Raw genomic sequence first — 18,357 nt, 5'->3', positions numbered from 1 at the left:
TCCGCACAGTCCGAGCACAGATGCCAGACCTGAAACTGACGGGAACCCTGTCCAGAGATGAAGCTAACACCCAGGGAACAGGGGGCCAAGAACATCACGGAAGGCCTGAGCTCTAGCTGGAGTGCCCTTCTACCTTAGATGCGAAGAACGCCCAGCCAAGGCTTGATGCGCAAAGGAACCCAATGTTTGGTCACAATGTCCCAGTTCATACCCAGTGTTTGGGAGTGGGTGACACTTAGAGGTGTGAATACTTAAATTCCCAGAGTGTCGGGGCCAGTGGGACCAAGAGAAGCAATGCCAGTGTGGTCTCCAAATCCAACCAAGGATGAAGAACAAGAGGCCGGACAGGGCTGGCTAGTATCAGTCACTGTGGAAGGGCTTGGGGGCTAACGGAAGGGAGGGGAGCTGGCTGGAGGGAGGGGGAGTTCCCAGAGATGGGCTGGGGCCTTCTGAAATAGTCTGGTCACTGCTTGTGCAGAGTCTATGGCTTTGGGCAAGGAGAGGGAGGGACCATTAGCACGACAAGGTATGTGCTGCTCACCTCTGAATTTCAATTTCCCTCAGACAGACAAGAACCTGGTACTGCCCCGGCTCCCAGACACTACCCAGCTCAGGCTGCAGGCCAACTGCCTACCCTCTTGAGCAGGGGCGCTACACCCAGGCTCCCTACCTCTGGGGGCCCTCTGCGTAGGGTCAGCTCCCTCCCGCTGCCTGCATGGAACTCCCTGCAGGCCCCACCCTGTGACACACAGCAGAGCTTTTCCTCCAAATTTAGCCCCACTGTAAAGCAGGACCTCCTTGAGGGTCAGAGGGTACAGCTCAAAGCCACCATTCAATACGTCCATGAAGCTCACATGGTGATTAAGCCTAAGGCAAATAAATGTTTCCTTAGGAAAATGTATTTACATTTTCCATCCCGAAATAAAAGTGAGGATTCTCACGGCACACCCCCATAGCCCAGGGCACACACCCGAGGTTCTAAAGCACAGTGGAGCTGACCAAGTCTGGGCTTCAAGCCCAGCCCCAGCAGCAATTAACTGTCACTGTGGAATGAATGAATGAATGAATGAATGAATGAATGAATGAACGAATGAAAAGCTAAAGCTTTCAAAGCAGAGGTAAATGGGAATGAGCTCCATGTGCTCAAGGAAAGTGTGGTTGGCAGAGCCAATGCTGTCACAGCCAGACAAGGCAGGGCCACAGCAGTGGCTGTCCTGCCACCTGAAGCAAAGCCCAGGGGTTTTACAAAAAAATAAAGCTAAGATTCTGACATTCACCTCCTTCACCAGCTTTTGACCACTTGTTACCACTGTACAGAGTTATGTGGAGACAAGTTATGTGGAGACGAGGAGCTGCCTGCAGTGGGGACCTTCCTGCTGGAAAAGGAGGGAAAAGACAGGCCAGCTGAGCCCATCCCCCCTGGCACCAGGTCAGGCCTTCCCATGCACCCGAGGCCAAACATTCAGGTTCAAAAGCCTGTCCCGAGACTCACCAGCAAGCCACTGACCCTCCCTGGGCCTCGGGTTCCTCATCTGGGAAGAGTCCTGGCTCCTGACCCTGGAGTTCTCACCCATATTAAATCATGTCACTTAGGCGGCACCTAGCTGGCTGGCACCCTTCCCTTCGCATCACTCGGCCCCCATCACCTGAACCCCAACCAACCATCGGTCAGAACACCAGGGGGCTGGGGCTGAAGCTATCAATCGGATCCAGAGGAGCTCAAGAGGAGGTGGCCAGCACAGCAGAGCTGGTGGGGAAACTGCAGGAGTGTAGTCCACTGACCAGCAGCACCTGTCCTGGCAGGTCCGGGGGTGGACTGTGTCCATAGAAGTGCCGCAGATGATCACAGTGTGCTCATACTGCGGACAGAGGTGGAGTGAGAGCAAATAAACGAACATAGGCTTTCTGAGTGGTTTCGCCAGTTTGTTTCATTTTGCTTGGAACACTAAGATTTATTTTCAAACGGCACACAGACGGTCTGCAGGGTGGGGCCAGGCCGGGCTGATGTCTGGGCCCTGAGCTCTCTGGAGAGACCCAACCCCACCCACAGCAGCTGCCAGGAGAAAGAGGACCCTCACCCAGGCTGCTCGGCCAAAGCTTCAGGCAAGCGAGGTGGCTTGGCAGCCCCTAGCCCCGCCCTGTGGCCAGGCACACATGCGGGGCGCAGGGTGGGTGGCCAGGAACCTAACTAGGGGACACAGCAGCTTCAGGAACACTGGTGATTCCACTGGACTTGCTGAAACCAGGCTCTTTGGAAAACCACCTAATCTTTGGGAGAACACCTCGTGGCTTAGGCCTCTCCTCTCAGTTTCCCTTTGCTTTTCAAAAGTTTAAAAACAAAAATCAAAAAAAAAAAAAAACCCAAAACACACATTTTTCGGGAAAAGGTGTTCTTCACACGCCCAGAGAGCTGCACCAGCCGTGGCCCTCACTGAACCCGCTCTGTGAAGTTCTCGGGGAAGACGCCCCGGCATTTCTCCAGCTCCTTGTGCTGGTTCCAGTCACTCTCCTTCACGCCCATGAGCCAGCCTTCATCCTGAGAGTGAAGCAGAGCACCCAGGTCACACAGGGATGGGGGCAGAGGGCACTGGAACCCTGCAGGGCATGGGTCTTAAGGGACATCTGCTGGGAAGATGTCCCCTCCTTGGTCTTGCTCAGTTCCTCCAGCCTATCACACCCACTTAAAGAATGCCTCCTCCAGGCAGCATTCCCTGCCACCCCGGACCCAAACCTGCCCAAGCTAGGCGCCATCTGCCCTTCACCAGCGGATTTAACTCTGGCATTTGTGTGATTCCTCCTCTCTCTAGAAAGGCAGCCAGACTGCCGCACTGGTCTCAATGTGTCTAAACGCCATCCCAGGCCAGGAGCTTCCCCACGGGGCATATCAGTTGTCCTTCCAGACTTCTACAAACAATACCAGAAATTTCTGGTGAGCACTGACCAGTTAAAGTTTCTCAGTGACTCAAAGCCCCTCATGAAACCCTCCAGCTCAAATCCAGCCTTTGCTTTCGCCCTGACAGTTCACAAGCACCACCTACCCAAGCCCTGACAAAGTCCTTAGCCCCAGACCCTGACCCCTGGGCCTGCAAGGCTCATTCATCCCTGCCCACAGTGGAGGCCATCACTGACCCTGCTATGCCTGGGATCTCCCTCGGTCCGTCACAGAGCCTACGGATGTCCTCTCTGACCCAAGTCCACCCACCTACATGACTCCCACTGCTAGCCCGCCCAGTCCAGGGCTGGCCCAGGGAGGATGTGAGCAGAGACCCAGGGGTTGACAGGGATCTGCCAATTTAGCACCAGGCTCAGGAAATCCTTGTTATTGAAACCTCCCAGACCCGTGGCCTCAGTCCATCCCTGCTGCCCTCAAGTCTCAGCTCACTCAGCACCCCCAGCAAGGCTGCTGCTGAGAAGCCTTAGAGACCTGACCCAGGCAGCCTGCCAGGATTTGGGGGTGCAGTCCCCACTCTACACCAGCCCCAGGCTCCACGGGGAGCTCACGGTGAGACCAACTGACATGGAGAAGCCACAGCAGGGGGTGCTCTAGGAGGTCTCTGGCCTGGGGAACAGCTGGGGACACAGCTGGGATGTTGGGGGTCCTGCCAGAAGCCATGCTCTGTCCCTGTGGGCAGGGCGCAAGGGCAGCCTGGAGGAGGCAGCCCAACGTGAGGCCGCAGAGTGGGCATCTTGCCCTCTCACTGCCGGGCAGGAGGGCTGGTGGAGAGGTGGCCAGGGATCCTGTCCTAGGAGGAAGGATGCCTTGAGGGGCAGCGGAGGGAGGGGGGGAGAAAGACCTTCCCCTGCAAAAATCTGAGAAAGGCAGTGCCAGGAAAGGAGGAAGGCGACAGTCCGAGGAAGCAGACAGAGGGGACACGGGGGCAGGGAGAGAGACTCGGGGAGATGGGACGGCATGAAGGGAAGCCCCGGGGAGAGGTGAATGGAGGGAAAATGAGTGAGGGAAGCAGGGTGCAGAGATGAGAAGAGCAAAGAGGGGGGGGGGGAGCATCTTGACGCCCACGTGTGGGGCCGCAGCTGGTGGGGCTCTGCTGCCCCCTGCTGGCTCCTCCCGCCACAGCGGCCAGGCCCTTACCTGCTCCTCTGGGTTCTGGAAGGGGATCACCAGCACCACGTCACCCGCCTTGAGCTGCAGCTCATCGGTGTCGGTGGCCACGTAGTCGTGCTGGGCCTGCACCTATGGAAGTTTGGGGAGAGCTCAACTCCCCTGCCCCACCCGCAACCAAGCGTGGTGCAGCAGGCTTTGTAGGGCTTCAGGATGCCCTGGCAGCGTGGTGACTGGGAGCCCGTCAAGGCAGCAGGACCAGCGCTCGAGCCGCCACCATGCCCACTGGGCAGCCAGGGGAGGGGGGCCAGGGGGGGCCAGGGTGCTTTGGGCCAACCCACCCAGCTTCGCAGCTCAGTGTCCTCGTCTGTAAAAGGGCGATGTCGGCCCAGATAGCAGCCCAGGCTGTGGGGCCAGCAGCCCATGCTTACCTTGAACATGAAGCCTGGGGGCAGGTCCAAGCGTCCGGCCCCACCGCCACCCTCCACGGTGCCATTCACAGTTGCTGAGAAGGTCTCTACCACCACCGCAGGGAGAGAGCTCTGCAAGGAGGAAGCACAGTCAGCGTGGGCAGGGCGCTGGTCCCGGGAGGGCAGGGGCCATGAGGGCAAGGGGAGGGGACGGTCTCTGTGACGGATGCCAGACTGGTCTGCCTCCCCTGTGGAACTGCCACCTGGACCAGCACAGAGCAAGGAGCACAGGCAAGACGGGGCTGGGGAGCCATGAGTGGGGGGGCAGGTGGACAGCAGGAAAGAAAAGACAGGGCCTTGGTCCCTGTCATCTTACGGAGGCCGCTTCACTTGCTGCTGTTTCCCCGGGCTCCTGGGCTCCAGCCGCAGGTGGGGTCCCACCCGCCACCTCCGAGGCCTCCGCTGGCTGCAACATAAATGCCGGCATGGGGTCAGACACAGGACAGACACCGTTCCCACGACAAGGAGAGAGGCCATGGACGCAGCACTGAAGGGGCATCTAGAGCCCACCAGTGCCTCTGAGGGTACAGGAAGCCCCTAAAAGAAAGGTCAGGTCCCTGCAATGGGAAGCAGCTGGAGAAGCAGCTGGAAAAGGTGCTGGCAGCACAGAGACGCCAAGTGACATGCTGCACAGGCCTCTGGGTGCCACCAGGACCCTCCCCCATAGGCCCTATCCTCTAGGCCCAAAACCTGACCAAGCCTCAGCTTCTTCTCACCTGCCTGGCCTGGTGGCTGAGCCAGCAGACCCCATGCTTGGGGACAGCAGCCAGCCCCTGTCCCAGTCCAAACAACTCAAGGCAGGCCCAGCAGCCCCTGCCTGGCCCTGGACACCTGCTCTCCAAGGAGGGGGCAGCACAGTGCTGGGCACCATGGTAGGGGCCCGGCCGAGGCCGAGTGCACACGGCCCAGACCCAGTGAGGCTGACCTGGCCAGCACTCACTCAGCCACTTCCGAGCTCTGGGAGCAATCACTCAAGCTTCCTAGCCCCTACTTCCTCGCCTGTAAAAAGAGCAAATGTCTAGGTTAGAGTGAAAATTAAATGAGAAGATTCTGGAAAGTGCCTGCCATAAACCAGGAGATGCCCTGACCACTCCTCCCTCCCTCTGCAGGAAGCCTGAGCTGGGAGGCTGCGGTAGGGCTGGCGAGGTGGGAGGGGCCTGGCCTCACCCTCAGGCTCACAGCAGCTTTGTCCATCCTGTGCCCCCTCCTCCGGGCTCTTCCTTTGCTGCTACACCCCCAGAGACTGGGGACAGGTGGGGGCTGGCAGGTGGACACTTACTTGGGCAGGCCCCGGCTCGGCCGTCTGGCTGGGCCAGGCCACAGCAAAGGTGCCCTCGGTAGCGCTGGGCTCCCCGGAAGGCAGGCTGCCAGCTGGACTCTCTGTGGGCTAGTGATGGGCCACCAGGGAGAACGGGGCGGAAGGGATGGGAGGCCAGGGAGGAGAGGGTGTCGGGCAAGGGCACGAGACAAGAGAAGAGAGTTGTGAGCAGCCTGGTGGCGGCAGAACAGACCGTGGGTGCCTGCGGCAGGCAGCCTGGCCCGGGGGGGACAGAACCCTTAAAGGGAAAGCCACTCCCCCCTCCTCGCTCCTACCACTGCCAAAGGGATGAGCAGGTGCAAATGAGCCACACGCAGCTCCGCACCCACAGTCCTCTCCACAGAATGGTGGCCCACACCGGGCTTTACTGGCCTCCTCCAGAGTAAGACTATCCGGAGCCTTCGAGCTCCCAGGAGGATATGCTACCAGCACTTCCACACCAGCTGCTGCTGCTGCTGCTGCTGCTCTGCTCCTGCTCCTGCAGAAGCTACACTGTGCTTGTGGATGAAGTCCCACGCCCTCCCTGAGCCTCATGGCCCAGCCACCAGGTGGTGCTGACACCTGCCCAGCATGCTCACGTTAGGGCACCTGGCCTCACCCTGCTTCCTCTGTCCCAACAGCTCCCTGACGCCACTACCCTGTAGGGCCCCCACAGACTGAAAACTCCTCAAGGACGAAGACCCTCCACCCCACGGGCCCCCTTGCAGGCCTCAGCAGGGGACCACTCACAGAGCCTGACACCTGAGCCGAACCACAGGGGACCCTCTTCTCTGGCTAAACTGGGGAGCCCCCTCCCGACAGGGCCTGCTGAGGGGCGGATTCTCCACAGACGGGAACAAGCTGGGGGACAGCTGGGGACAAGCAGTAACAACCAGCTCCCTGTGTGCATGAGCACCGGCCCATGCGTGCAAGTGCATGCACCTGCGGACAGGCTGGTGCAGGAACGGGCAGGGTGGGCCGGGACCACACAGAGGAGCAGCTCCCCCCGGGGGTGGGCACAGAGCAAACGCGGCTTACCTCCCAGAGGTCCCACGGGATTGACTAAGCGCAGCAGAGGGGGAGAAGGACAGAGTTAGTACAGAGGTTAGAGACAGGGTTGGGCGAGCAGTCCCCAGCGACCCCCACCCTAGGGCCCCAGAGCCCGCCAGGCACTGGGCAGCACAGGGCCAGGCTCCAGGGTCTCCAGAGGGCCAAGGCCTGGACATCTGCCAGGGCACTGAGGCCAGAGCTGCTGCCAGGAGAGGGCCGGATGCTGATGGGGGCCTCATTTTTACCGAGTGGGTATTCAGCTGACCCTCCTCCTGAGGGTCTTCACCCTGACCTGGGTCTGCTCCTCCCCTCCTCACGTTCAGGGCTAGAGCAGGTGACAAGAGCTGGGGCCAGGGGAAGGGCAGTGAGTGGGCTGACAGCCTGGTGACCCCAGAGGCCCGGCGTAGGTGGGCACACGTGGCCAGACATGAGCCCATGCCCCGGTGCCCCAGAGACCCACGGGCCTGCAGGCGGTGGTGGGCCCAGACCAACCTGACCAGAGGGCGTGGGTGCCTTCACTGGGCTCGCCACAGGCGGGAGGGGGTCAAAGTCCAGGTCCAGCAGACTGGCCTGCTCCGAGAAGGGCCCCGGGGCCTCAAACTTCGCAGCAGTGGCAGAGGAGGAAGGCAGTTAGTGACAGGCTGGGAACATCCCCAGGGCGCGTACACTCACAGACACGGCCGCCTCACTAACAAGGGGGCACTGCCCACGCCGCAAGCCCGGCAGAAGTTCCACGCATACAAAGACAGCCCCTGCCACCCACCCCAGACACCAGCGACAGGCGCACTGGGGCAACCACCCCGCGGCCCAACGCCAGCCCCGACTGCTGCTGTCCCTGCCCCACAGGCCGCAGAGGCCTCCCAGTGCCTGCTCCTCCCCTGCACCCCGCTCTCCTAGCCGCCCGCTCCGCCCACCCCTCAGAAGCAGCACCGTCCATCGCCCAGGCTAAGAGCACCCGCACTCCCTCTAACCAAGAGGGCCCTCGGACAGGCCCTGACCCCACCTCGCCACCCCACAGACACGCCGGTGGTGACAGCCAACCAGCAGCCAGCGCCACTGAGTGAAGGACAGGCTGAGGTGGCGCACTCCCCCTAGGAGCTCAATCTTAAGTGTGGGTCCCCCAACACTGGGGGCACCAGGGCCCAAAGTGCAGGTCCCACCCAGCCACCCCAAGATTCCCCTTCAGTGGGCCTGAGTGCTTGTGACAGGCATGACCCCAGGAGACTGTTCACACTGTAAGAAGCCAGCCCCGTGGTACACTGGGCCAGACAATCAAAGGGGAGCTGCCCTTGAGGATGGGCTGGGTATGTGCCAGCACTAAGGACGCCCTACCCTTGGGGTGGGGCTTGCTCAGTGGCACCTCCAACTCACACAGAGTTTCCCTTTGGGGGCCAGGGAACACTTCGCTGGAGAGGAAAGCCCCTAGCTTGGCCCTGGGTCCTCCTGCCCTACTTCATGCAGTGCTAGGAGGGCCATAGCCCCAGCAGCCCACGCCAGCCTCTCATGTCTACTTGCTCCTGATGGCACCTAATGCTGACCTATATCCACCAAGTCTTCCATCAAGAAGGACCCAAGGCTTGGGTCCTGGGGAGTGGTCTCCCCAGAAAGGACTTTACAGCTGCACCTATCAAGAGAGACTCAAGACTCACTTCTGAGAAGACGAGGTGCCAGGTGTCTCACAGCTCGGAGGACAAAGTATCCACTCTGGGCCAAGCCACAGACTCCAGGGAGCCCCAGCCTAGTGTTCTCACTTCCTGGACACTGCCCCAATGCTCAAGCATCCTCAGCCACTAACTTTCACTGCTCTGTCCCCATAACCCTGCCTCTCAGCGAGGGAGTGCTCAAGACACCAGGGGTGCATGGCTTTTAGGCTCCCTGCCAGCAGCTCGCAGCAGCATTTCTCCCCCCCAGGTAGCTTCCCCACCATCAGAAGTCCATCAAGCCCAGACAGCCACCCTCTCATGCTCCAAGGGGACAGGGTCACCAGGCCAAAGGGCAGACCACGTCCTCCCTCCCTGCCTCCCAGCAGGCCAGCCTCCCCACCATGCAGGATCAGAACTGTGCTTTGGTGCAGGGACGCAGGCCACTCACCTCAGCCCTGCAGAGCAGCCCTGTTAGCACAGCATCACGGACAGCCCACCCCAGCCCTGGGCAACAGCACCCACGGAGTACGCTTCCCACCCTCGGGGCAGAGACCTGGCTCCCTGGAGTGGGCAGATGGGGTAGCAAGGAAGGCATGCGGTGAGTGTGAGTGTGGAGAGGCCGACACACGGTGCGGGCAGTCTGGCTGCAAGGCAGGCCCATAGGCTCCTCACCTGTTCAGTGAGGGCAATAACCCCCTCGCATGCATAGGTGAAAACCCAACAAGGTCACCTAGATAAGCGGCTGGCACCACTCCCTACTTGGTGTTTACCCGCGCTCTGGGTCACCCTGTCTCCCTCATGTGCACTGCCAGAGTTGAGACATACTCCAGCTGGCAAGCGTTCCAGCAGCCAGCTGCCCCAGAGCTCGTGCCTCCCGGCTTTGTCACCATGCAGGAGGACCCCTGGACCAGCTTTGGCCTCCTTCTGCAGAGAGGGGCTCCCCTGCCTCCCAGGGCCCTGAGCCAGGGGATCACCCACCTGCCGACTAGCCACCCTGTATTGCAAGTTCTTAGGTCTCACGTGGAGTCCTCCTGCTGGGGCTTGTGCCCACTTGCTCCAGGCCCCTCTTAGCAGAGACCACCGTCCTCATTTCCCAACTGCTTCTCCCTCCACACTTATACCCTCTGGCCCTGACCCTCCCTCTTCCCTTCAGGCCTCTGAGCTTGGGCAAAGGAACCTTCAGGAGGCAGAGCCCAGAGGCCCTGGGCAGAGCAACTCTATGGCAGCACTCCAGAGCAGGCTGGCCCGCAGCATGGGATTAGCCAGTCTGCATGACAGGCCAGCCCCTAGTGGCTGCAAGGCCCAGACACCAGGCTTGGAGGGGTGAGGACACTGTGGCCTCTGTAAGCGGATCTGACAGTGTGCACCCACTCCCGTGCCACCATGGTTACCCTCCTGCTCAGCTCTCCATCTGTCCATCTGTGGACGGGCATTACATACCTTCTCAGGGCACTTACAGGCAGCAGCCCTGCTCTGTGGCCCAAGCACCGGCCCACCTCCAAAGCCTGGGAGCTAAAGTCTAGGTGCCTTGGTCAGACATTCCAGGGCCTTCCGAATGGTGTTCCCATTGTCTCCTCTTGCTGCCCCACTGCAGTACCCTGCAGACACTCTGAACTCCCAGAAGCTCCTGAGCCCGTGTCTTATCCCTCCCGGCCTGCCTGACACATGCTGCCATCTCTGGCTGAAGGAATGTGTCTGTTTGCAGGCACCTGGCAAATGTCACCGGCTCCAAGCAGCCTTTCCTGACTGGCCCGAGTCCTCCCCCCTTCCCGCTCTCCCCTTTGGCCATTGCATCAGCGTAGGCACGAGGTCACTCCTGAGCGGACCAGCTCCATGAGGACCACCCACCTGTGTCCCTGCATCTGGCCACAGTACATGCTCAGAGATGGATGAGGGAGGATGGATGGAGGGATGGAGTGATGGATGAATGAGCAAGGAGAGGCCCTGGGCCAACCTCTAGGGCCAGATTCTGGCTCTTGAGGTAGAGACATAGCCCATAGGATGAAGGAAGAAGGCCATGCACACCCCGAAAGAACAAGAGAGAGCTGGGCCGCGGTGGCCGCGGCTGACCTGGGAGGGGGTGGTCACGCTGATCTCAGGGACAAACGTGTCATCAAACAGGCTGAGGATCTGCTCCTGCTTGACCTCCTTGGACGGGGTGTGTTTGGGAGGCGGAGGGACTGGTGGCCCTTTCCGGAGCTGTGGGTCGGAGGGTGAGGGGCCACACAGGGAGGCGCAGCAGAGCATGGAGGGCAGGGCAGACAGACAGAGACAAAGCCACAGTTAGTCACACTCCCCAGGCTGTGCCCCCCACCAGGCAACTGAAGACACAAACCAAGAGGAATCACTGCTGCCCAAGGCACAGACACCAGGACCACCAGGCCACCCTTAGAGGGAGACTGAGGAAGGAGGTCCAGACACTGTGCCTAGAGAGAGAGAGAGAAAGCGAGAACGACAGAGGGGGGAGGAAGTGAAAGAGAAAGACGGGGAGGAGACAGAAAAGAAGAGGAGAGACAAGGGAGAGCATGCGAACTGCCCGGGGGCCGCTGGAGGAGTTGGGCTGACACCCAACTGGGTAAGACCCCACAGAGAGAAGCAGTAGCTGAGGACCAGCCTCGCTCCCCGCCGGGCTCTCTGCCCCTCAAGGACTCTCTCTGCACCTCCTGCACAGGTGGAGGAAGTCTGGCCCACCTGTCACCCGTGGAGGCTGGCACAGAGGGGGAGCCAGCGCTCGGCACCGGGCTGGGCAGGACGGCCACACACTTGCCCACTTGGGGGCCTCAGGCAACTCGGGAAACCCCGGCACGTCTGGGTTTCCTCAGATGTCGAGCTGGGGTGGGCATGTGCCTCAGAGTGGCTGTGAGGATCTAACGTATGAAGACGTAGGAAGTGCTGGCACCGTGTCGGGCCCAGAGCAAGTGCTATTCAAGTGTGGGCTCTTGTCGCACTCAGCTGCAGGCCCAGCGTGCTGTGCCGGGAACTGATGCTTGGGGAAGCCTGACAGCTCAGACAGGGCCGCAGGCCAGCGCCCGGCGACCCCCCGTGGAAGGGATGCTGGGCTTCTGGAAGCCCGGCGTCTGTCTCCTTCGGCCACCTCACACTCCCCTCACGGAGCCCTTTCCCCTGCTGACCATGTAAAGGTGCCCTGTGGCCCCATGCCAAGAAAGAAGGTGAGGAGGAGGACATGCAGCCACCTCTGCAGATCCAGATGCTCTGGGGCGGAGGGCCCCGGAGTCTGTATCAGAAGGGAAGGAGGATGGGGGAAGTAACAGCCCCGAGGAGAGGATGCTGTGGGGGACGGGGGGAGATACGCAGCCAAGGTGCCCGGAGAGACAGGACCATGAGCCCAGTGCTGGGGACAGAGGACCGAGAAAGAGGGGCCACCAGTGATGCAGGAGGATGAGGAGGCGGGGGAGGGAGGGTGCCTACCTGAGATGGGGACTTGGGGAGGGCTGCCCCGGCTGCTGCCGAGGGCTCAGGCTCGTGGTTGACTCTGATCTCCGGGGTGGCGGCTGGGGAGCCATCGGGCGGAGGCGAGGGGCTCTTGTTCCCTTTCGCAGGGGCGTTGTCACTGTGGAGGTAAGACCAGAGAGGAAGCCCAATGGAGGGCGAGCACCGCGAATCCACGGGCGTGCACGCGCACGTGAGCCCAGGAACCGCGGTGCGATGTGAAAACGCGTGTGCACGTGTGTACCAGGGTGTGTCCGTCAAGAAGGGCGGGTGTGAAAAGGAGGGTGTGGGGGCGCCCACACACATCCACCGTGGAGATGTGACGTCCACGTGTGCGTGAGGGCTGCCGCAGGGCTTGCATGTGGGAAATGCACGTGTGTGTACCAGCACGGGTGGAAACGAAGGGCCGTGGGCGCAGCCCCTGCCCTACAGACAGTGACAGCCTGCGCGGGACCCCAGGCTGGAGGCCTTCGAGCCCCGGTCAAGCCACTCCCCAGGTCGCTGCCAGGCTCCACCCGGGAGCCCAGCTCCGCAGCAGGCGAAAGCCAACATCCTAGAGGCAGATGAGTTTCGTCCCACACGTCCCGCAGCAGCCTCTGTGCCGCCGGGGCCCCCTCCTCCGTCCACTCACTCACCCCAGGACGCCCCCTCCGCCCCGCTGCCAGGCTCCACACGCCCCAGCACCCCCCTCCCCACCCGTCACCGCAGTCACCATCTCCACACTTTGCTCCCACATGCCCCTTGGAGGAGGAGGAAAGAAGCCAACCAGAGGCCACAGGCAGGGTGGCTGCCGGGGAGGAGGACGTGAGGCCTCCCCGCCTCGTGTGACGTATAGAGAGCAAGAGCAAGAGCAATGCTGGGCGTAGCCAGCCACTCGGTGCAAGGGGGCAGAAAATAGAAACACGCATTTGTTCTTGCATCGGGAAACTCTAGAACCGGTGAAGACAGCCACTGGCCACAGGCAGCTGTTTACGTTTGTATCTGAATTAAGGGGAAATAAAAGTGCAGCTGCCCAGTCACACCGAGCACATCTCAAGTGCTCAGCAGCCTCCTAAGGTGAGTGTCTGATGGGGCAGCTCTGGAAGGATGCAAAGAAGCTACTGACCACATCCCCCGGGGCTGGGGGGGGGCAGGCTGGCGAGGGACACCGTGCTCCCTCCTCATCTCTACTGAATTTGTGTTTCATGGCAATGTATTTGCCTCCCTAAGGCATAAACACAGTACGAGCACACGCACGCACACGCACACGCACACGCACACGCACACGCACACACACACCATTTTTTAAAAACTAAAACACTGTGCTAACAGAGCCCATCCTCTGCGCCTTCCTGGCTACATTCCCCTGTTCCCCTTCTGGCCTGGGCCACAGCCAGGGGGATACACTGTGGCCCAGAGACAACATGCTCAGCTGAGCTCAGGCCATCTGCCCCCTCATCCTTCCCCTGACAGCCCCTGAGCCCCCAGGCCCCCAACACACACGTGACACAGCACAGCCCCGCCGCCCTCCCGGCAGCACCACACACGGGAAGACAGGTTAGGGGTTAGTGGCACCCTCAGAGCAGGGCACCAGGCGCATGCACAGGGGCGGCCGGCCAGGCTGCTGGCCTCAGACACCCCCACAAGGCAGCACGCACTGCGGGTACCTGTTCTTCTTTCTGAGCAGCCGGGAGAGCAGTTTAGTTTTCTTTCTGTGGGAACGGACGGGACGCAGAGGCCTTCATTTTGGGGAAATGCCTGATTCAAGGCTGGCCTGTTCCCTCATCAGCAGCCCCTCTGCTCAGAGGAGTGCAAAGGGCCAAAGCCTCCCTTAATCCTCAAAGGCTATGAAGAGGGCCTGACCCTGCCCTGAGAACTCCACTGCCCAGTCCTGGGGACCCCACCAGCCTTGGCGTGCTGTCAGGTACCCCCGGATGGATGGAGCTGACAAAAGAAGCAAAAGCAGCAGCCCCCAGACGAGGCCTGATGAGCTGGGGGAGGACTGCAGGCAGCCCACCCGGCCTGCAGCTTGGCACACAGGGCTCTGGGACCCACCGGGGGTGGGGGCAGCTGGCCAGCTGGGGCCTGGGACACAGGGGCAATCAGGGCCTCTCCTTGGGGTAAAGGCCGTTCACAAAGTTCCACTTTCTTCCCTGTGGGCTCGACCGGCCCCTCCCACAGGAAGGATCCAGCCCCTGCACTGCCTAGGAGGGCTGCTGCTTGCCCATCCTGAAGAGGGGCAGCACCATTCACTAAATACTTTCTTAGTGCTAGGTAACAGCCCAATCACCCCAGGACGCAGACATATTCACCAGCTGTACAGAGAGGAAAAGTGAGGTTCATCCGCGCTCTCCACATGGTATCGCCGCAGGTGCCAGCCAAAAGGGAAGGGAAAGCCCAGACTCTATTGTTTCCCCTGAGGGCGGTCAGAGGGCCAGGCACTTTCCCCCTCCCTCCTGGTTTCCCCTCAGGAAGCAGGAATCTCCTTGCAGCTGGAGAGACCCTGGGAGGCCAGGCCTGGCCAAGGAACAAGGATGCTTTTGTGGGTGTGCACAATGCGGCCCTCCGGGGACTCAGGCTTCCCAAGAGCTGGACAGGGTAAAGGCGGCACCGCATCCTGCTCGAGGAGGAAGGCTCACCCTCCAGGGGGCTCTGCACCAGCACGGAGTCATCCAGTCCCCAGGCCCCACCTCCAGAGCTACACAGGCACCCTCGCTGTTCTGGTTTCCCAGGCGGGGAAGCCAGGCCAGGGTCCAGTGATCCACAGAGCACCCAGGAGTGCTGTGCTCCTTCCCTGATGGGACAACACCAGAGGAATGTGGGGTGCCCCTACCTGTCCCCCTGATCACAGAAAGGCCAAGCCAGAGAGGGCAAACCCCCAGGGGGTAGGAACTCGAGTCTTGCCCCGGGCTGGCCCTGGCCTGGCAGGAATGAACGAACCCCAGGACCCTGCCCCAGACCACACCTCCCCTACCCACCTACAGCCAGAGGGCAGTGGGCAGCACACACCTGGGCTGGGCCTTGACTGTGAAGGTGTTGCTCCCATGCTGCTTCTCCAGGCTGACCAGCACATCGTTGAGGTTCTGGTTGAGCTGCAGGAGGGACAGCCAGTAGGTGGGGAACAGCCCCACTCTCCCCAGTAACATCCCTGCTTCTCCCCACATCTTAGCCCCTTCCTTGCACCCCTGTCCCCTACCAAGAACAAGCTTTCCAGACTGCCAGAGGTGTCACCCAAAGCACAGGCAAGACAAGAGGTTTATCCCATGTGTACAGTGATTCTCATTACTGAGGAAATTTTCCTCTTTTGCTCTGGCCGTCAGGAAGCTCAGAACCGAATTTTCTTCTTACTTTACATAAATGTTTCCTTCCCTCAAAGGCCTCTGTTTTTGTGTTTTGTTTTGTTGTTTTAATTTTTCGTAAGTTGTCTCAAATCTTTAAAGGGAGGAAGGAAAAGAAAGGGAAGACCTGAAAGGCAGGAAACTATAGTCAAAGTGATGACTCAGGACTGCCCCAAGCTGCTTTTCCTCCTCCAGCCCTGAGCCTGGAATCCACTACCATCACTTCATTCCTCGGGGCCCAGGAGACAGATTCAGACCCACCGACCATACAGCACAGGGGCTGCCAACACTGGGTTTCTCCAAGTCTGCTTTGCAGCTTAACTGTCAGTTAAGTTAAAATGGAAATAATACAGGAATTTAAGCTAATTCAGACTCCTTCTTACACCAGATTCTGGCAGGTAAAGCAGACGTGTTTCATTGTCTTAAGAAACATAAGAAAAAAATTGAGAAAATTCTAGTATTTTATTGATTATTTGCCTATGAACTAAGAAAGGGTGCCACCATTGTCTGATGCCCAGCTCCCTGGGCCGCCACTGCCTGAGAACACGTTGACCGCTTGAGAGGGGCTGGCTCTGTCCAGGCAGGAGGGGTAAGATGGGGGCAGGGAGGGGGCAGGGACTGGGCCCCAGTGGGTCTGGACACTCTAGAGCAAGAGCTCCTGGAGGGCAGGGCTCAGTGGCTCCTCCCCAGGGCCCGGAGGTAGCACTGTGGCCACTAGTGTGTACCAAACCCCAGCCGGAAAGAGGGAGCTTGGCCTGGCCCTTGGCAGCAGAGCATGGCCCGAGGGTCTGAGTCCCGTAAGGGTCCCCAGGACCTACCTTACTCATCTCCTTGTGGAAGTTCTCCTCCAGGCCTGCAATGCTCTGAAACGTGTTGACATAGAAACCTACCCGGCTACGGGAGGAGGAAGGGCAGTGAACACAGGTCAGGGCAGGCAGCCCAGGTGAGCCGCACACACACTGATACACCTCCACCCTCACCAGAGACACACCGTGGGAGGGCATGGGGCACTAGGCACATGAGACACCTTGGGCAGCCTCAGGAGGGAGGCCGAGGCTCTCAGCCCCACTGCCTCCCGAGACTCACCTGTTCCACAGGGATGGCAGCTCTTCCTGCAGATCCACGTTCATCTCCTCAAACACTTTCTGGGCTTTGATGAGCTCCTCCTCTGCCTGAGGGGCAGGACTGGTCATTCCCCTCTGCTCGGCCTCGGCCTCGGCCCCAGCTTAGGCCTAGCCAAGTCTACCCCACGAGACCTGCTCCCCCTAACCTCCCACCCCATGTGCTAGGACCAGGGCTCTGGACATAATGGGGGTGGACCAGATGAGGATGCTCAGGGGGACTTCCCCATGTAGCTCCTTGTTCACCTATAGCCAGGTCTGTAGAATCTGCTACAGGAAGGGGAAAGCAGAGAGCACCCATGGCCAAAGGAAGAGCCCCACCTCCTATCAGGCCCAGATGGGCCAAGAGGGAGATAAGCAGGGCACAAGAAGGCTTGAGACAAGGGGCCCGGAGCCAGGGCACCAGAAGGGGGCAGAGGCAAAGCCCAGCCCCAGCCCCAGCCCCAGCCCAGCAGGGACCCTGCCCACTTACAACTGAACCCCTCCAGGCTGAGTGTTGTCTACTGCCCAGCCCCCTTGGCCTTGGCCTTGCTGTCCCTGCCTGAAGACCCCTTTCTCAAAGCCAGTCCCACTCAGCCTCAGCCTCCTCCCTATAGGATATGGCAGCAGTATGTCCTATCCCTCCCCCTCTTTCCTCTGTGACCTGTCCCCACCAGCTGGAAGCCAGAGGCAGCAGATCAGACACATCCAGGAAAGACGGGGAAGGATAGGGAGAGGGCAAGGCCAGGGGAGGACGGAGCTAGGCTGTCGGGCAGGACGCCTGTGCTCACCCCCAAAGCCCTCACCCTACCCCTACCCAGGCTGGCCCAGCACCCTCCGGGCCTACTCGCACCCACCAACAGGTGTCGCTAAGGCCCCATCTCACCACTGAAGACTAGGGACTAAGACCTCAGGCCCCAGGAAAGGCTGGCAGTGAGTCACAGAGAAGGGGCTCAGCTAGCTCATTTGGAGGGTGCTGCTGGAAACAGTGACTCAGTAGGTGACTTGGAATCAGGGTCTGAGTCACAACCCAGGAACGTGGCAGGCCCCTCCCTGGAGAACACTTCCTGCCTTCCTGCCAGCAGCCTTACATTTTCAGGCCTTCTGGCAAAGGCAGCCAACCGGCCAGAACTCCGAACTGCCACAAAGCCCACGATTTCCCCAGCCCACCCAGCTGTCCTGTCTGACTTCAGGCACCAGGTCAGCCCCAGGCAGCCTCGTATCCCAGCTGTTCCTGGCCAGCCCAACCTCAGTGGTGGGGGCGGGGCTCGAGGAGAGAGGGGCCACCTGACTCCTAACTACAATCACCTTCAGTTGTTGGAACTTGCTAGAGTGAACATAAGCTCCTTGCCTAACTTTTTAAAATCTAATTTAAAAATTAAAGGTAGAAAAGGAAGAAAAAAGTAAAAGAAAATAAAAAAAAAGAAACGTCTGTGAACATGCATGTCTTGGGCAGCTCCTGAGGAGGATCAGACCCAGCAGGCCATCCCTGCCTTACCCCACTGGGCATCCCAGTACTGACTGGAGGCCACTAACATGAGTCTGTAGCACCCACAGAATCAGTGACTCTCACAGATGGAACCACAAGTGTGGGCACTGTCCGACCCAACTGCCAAGGGTCTGGCTCAAGGCTCATGTTCCCCAGAAACCTGCTTTGGTCCAGCTGCCGTACCCCAGAGACCACTTCATAATGGCGATTCAGCCACTGCCCCGTGATGCTGGTCCTAACCCCTCAAATGAACATCAGTGACAATGACAGTGACAACGGCATAGCAGCTCACGGCTATAGGCCAAGCCTGATTCTCGAGCCCAGCAATGCTGCAAAGAACAGAGTAGCTCAGGTTTCAGCTTTCCTGGAACTCAGGCTCTGTTCATTATTCCCTTTGGATCACATTCTTCATGTTCTGGCTGTTTGAGGAGGACCTGAGGTGGTAGGAAGTGGGGGGAGAGCTGTCCATTGTTGGAGCCCC

General features: G+C 60.1%; 1 protein-coding gene across 16 annotated transcripts in view; it reads right to left on the bottom strand.

Moving 5' to 3' along the window:
* Window positions 1–1,910: 1,910 nt before the first annotated feature.
* BIN1 (bridging integrator 1) overlaps window positions 1,911–18,357 on the bottom strand; it is a 51,925-nt gene continuing 35,478 nt past the window's right edge. For 2 of the 16 annotated variants that reach the window (XM_041739610.1, XM_041739597.1), the window contains 12 exons: window positions 16,374–16,459; window positions 16,106–16,181; window positions 14,959–15,041; window positions 11,950–12,091; window positions 10,591–10,719; window positions 7,370–7,477; window positions 6,866–6,889; window positions 5,810–5,917; window positions 4,847–4,936; window positions 4,492–4,602; window positions 4,091–4,192; window positions 1,911–2,536 (listed from right to left, as the gene is read on the bottom strand). In XM_041739610.1, the coding sequence (XP_041595544.1) occupies window positions 2,429–2,536; window positions 4,091–4,192; window positions 4,492–4,602; window positions 4,847–4,936; window positions 5,810–5,917; window positions 6,866–6,889; window positions 7,370–7,477; window positions 10,591–10,719; window positions 11,950–12,091; window positions 14,959–15,041; window positions 16,106–16,181; window positions 16,374–16,459 (1,167 nt within the window). In that variant the 3' untranslated portion in view covers window positions 1,911–2,428. Of the gene's footprint in view, window positions 2,537–4,090; window positions 4,193–4,491; window positions 4,603–4,846; window positions 4,937–5,809; window positions 5,918–6,865; window positions 6,890–7,369; window positions 7,478–10,590; window positions 10,720–11,949; window positions 12,092–13,616; window positions 13,662–14,958; window positions 15,042–16,105; window positions 16,182–16,373; window positions 16,460–18,357 lie in introns of all 16 variants that reach the window. The other 14 variants (XM_041739611.1, XM_041739603.1, XM_041739612.1 and 11 more) reach the window with 11 other exon arrangements.

The sequence above is a fragment of the Vulpes lagopus genome, chromosome 24 (genome assembly GCF_018345385.1).
Source record: "Vulpes lagopus strain Blue_001 chromosome 24, ASM1834538v1, whole genome shotgun sequence".
NCBI lineage: Eukaryota > Metazoa > Chordata > Mammalia > Carnivora > Canidae > Vulpes > Vulpes lagopus.
This window is presented reverse-complemented; position numbering and strand designations above follow the sequence as displayed.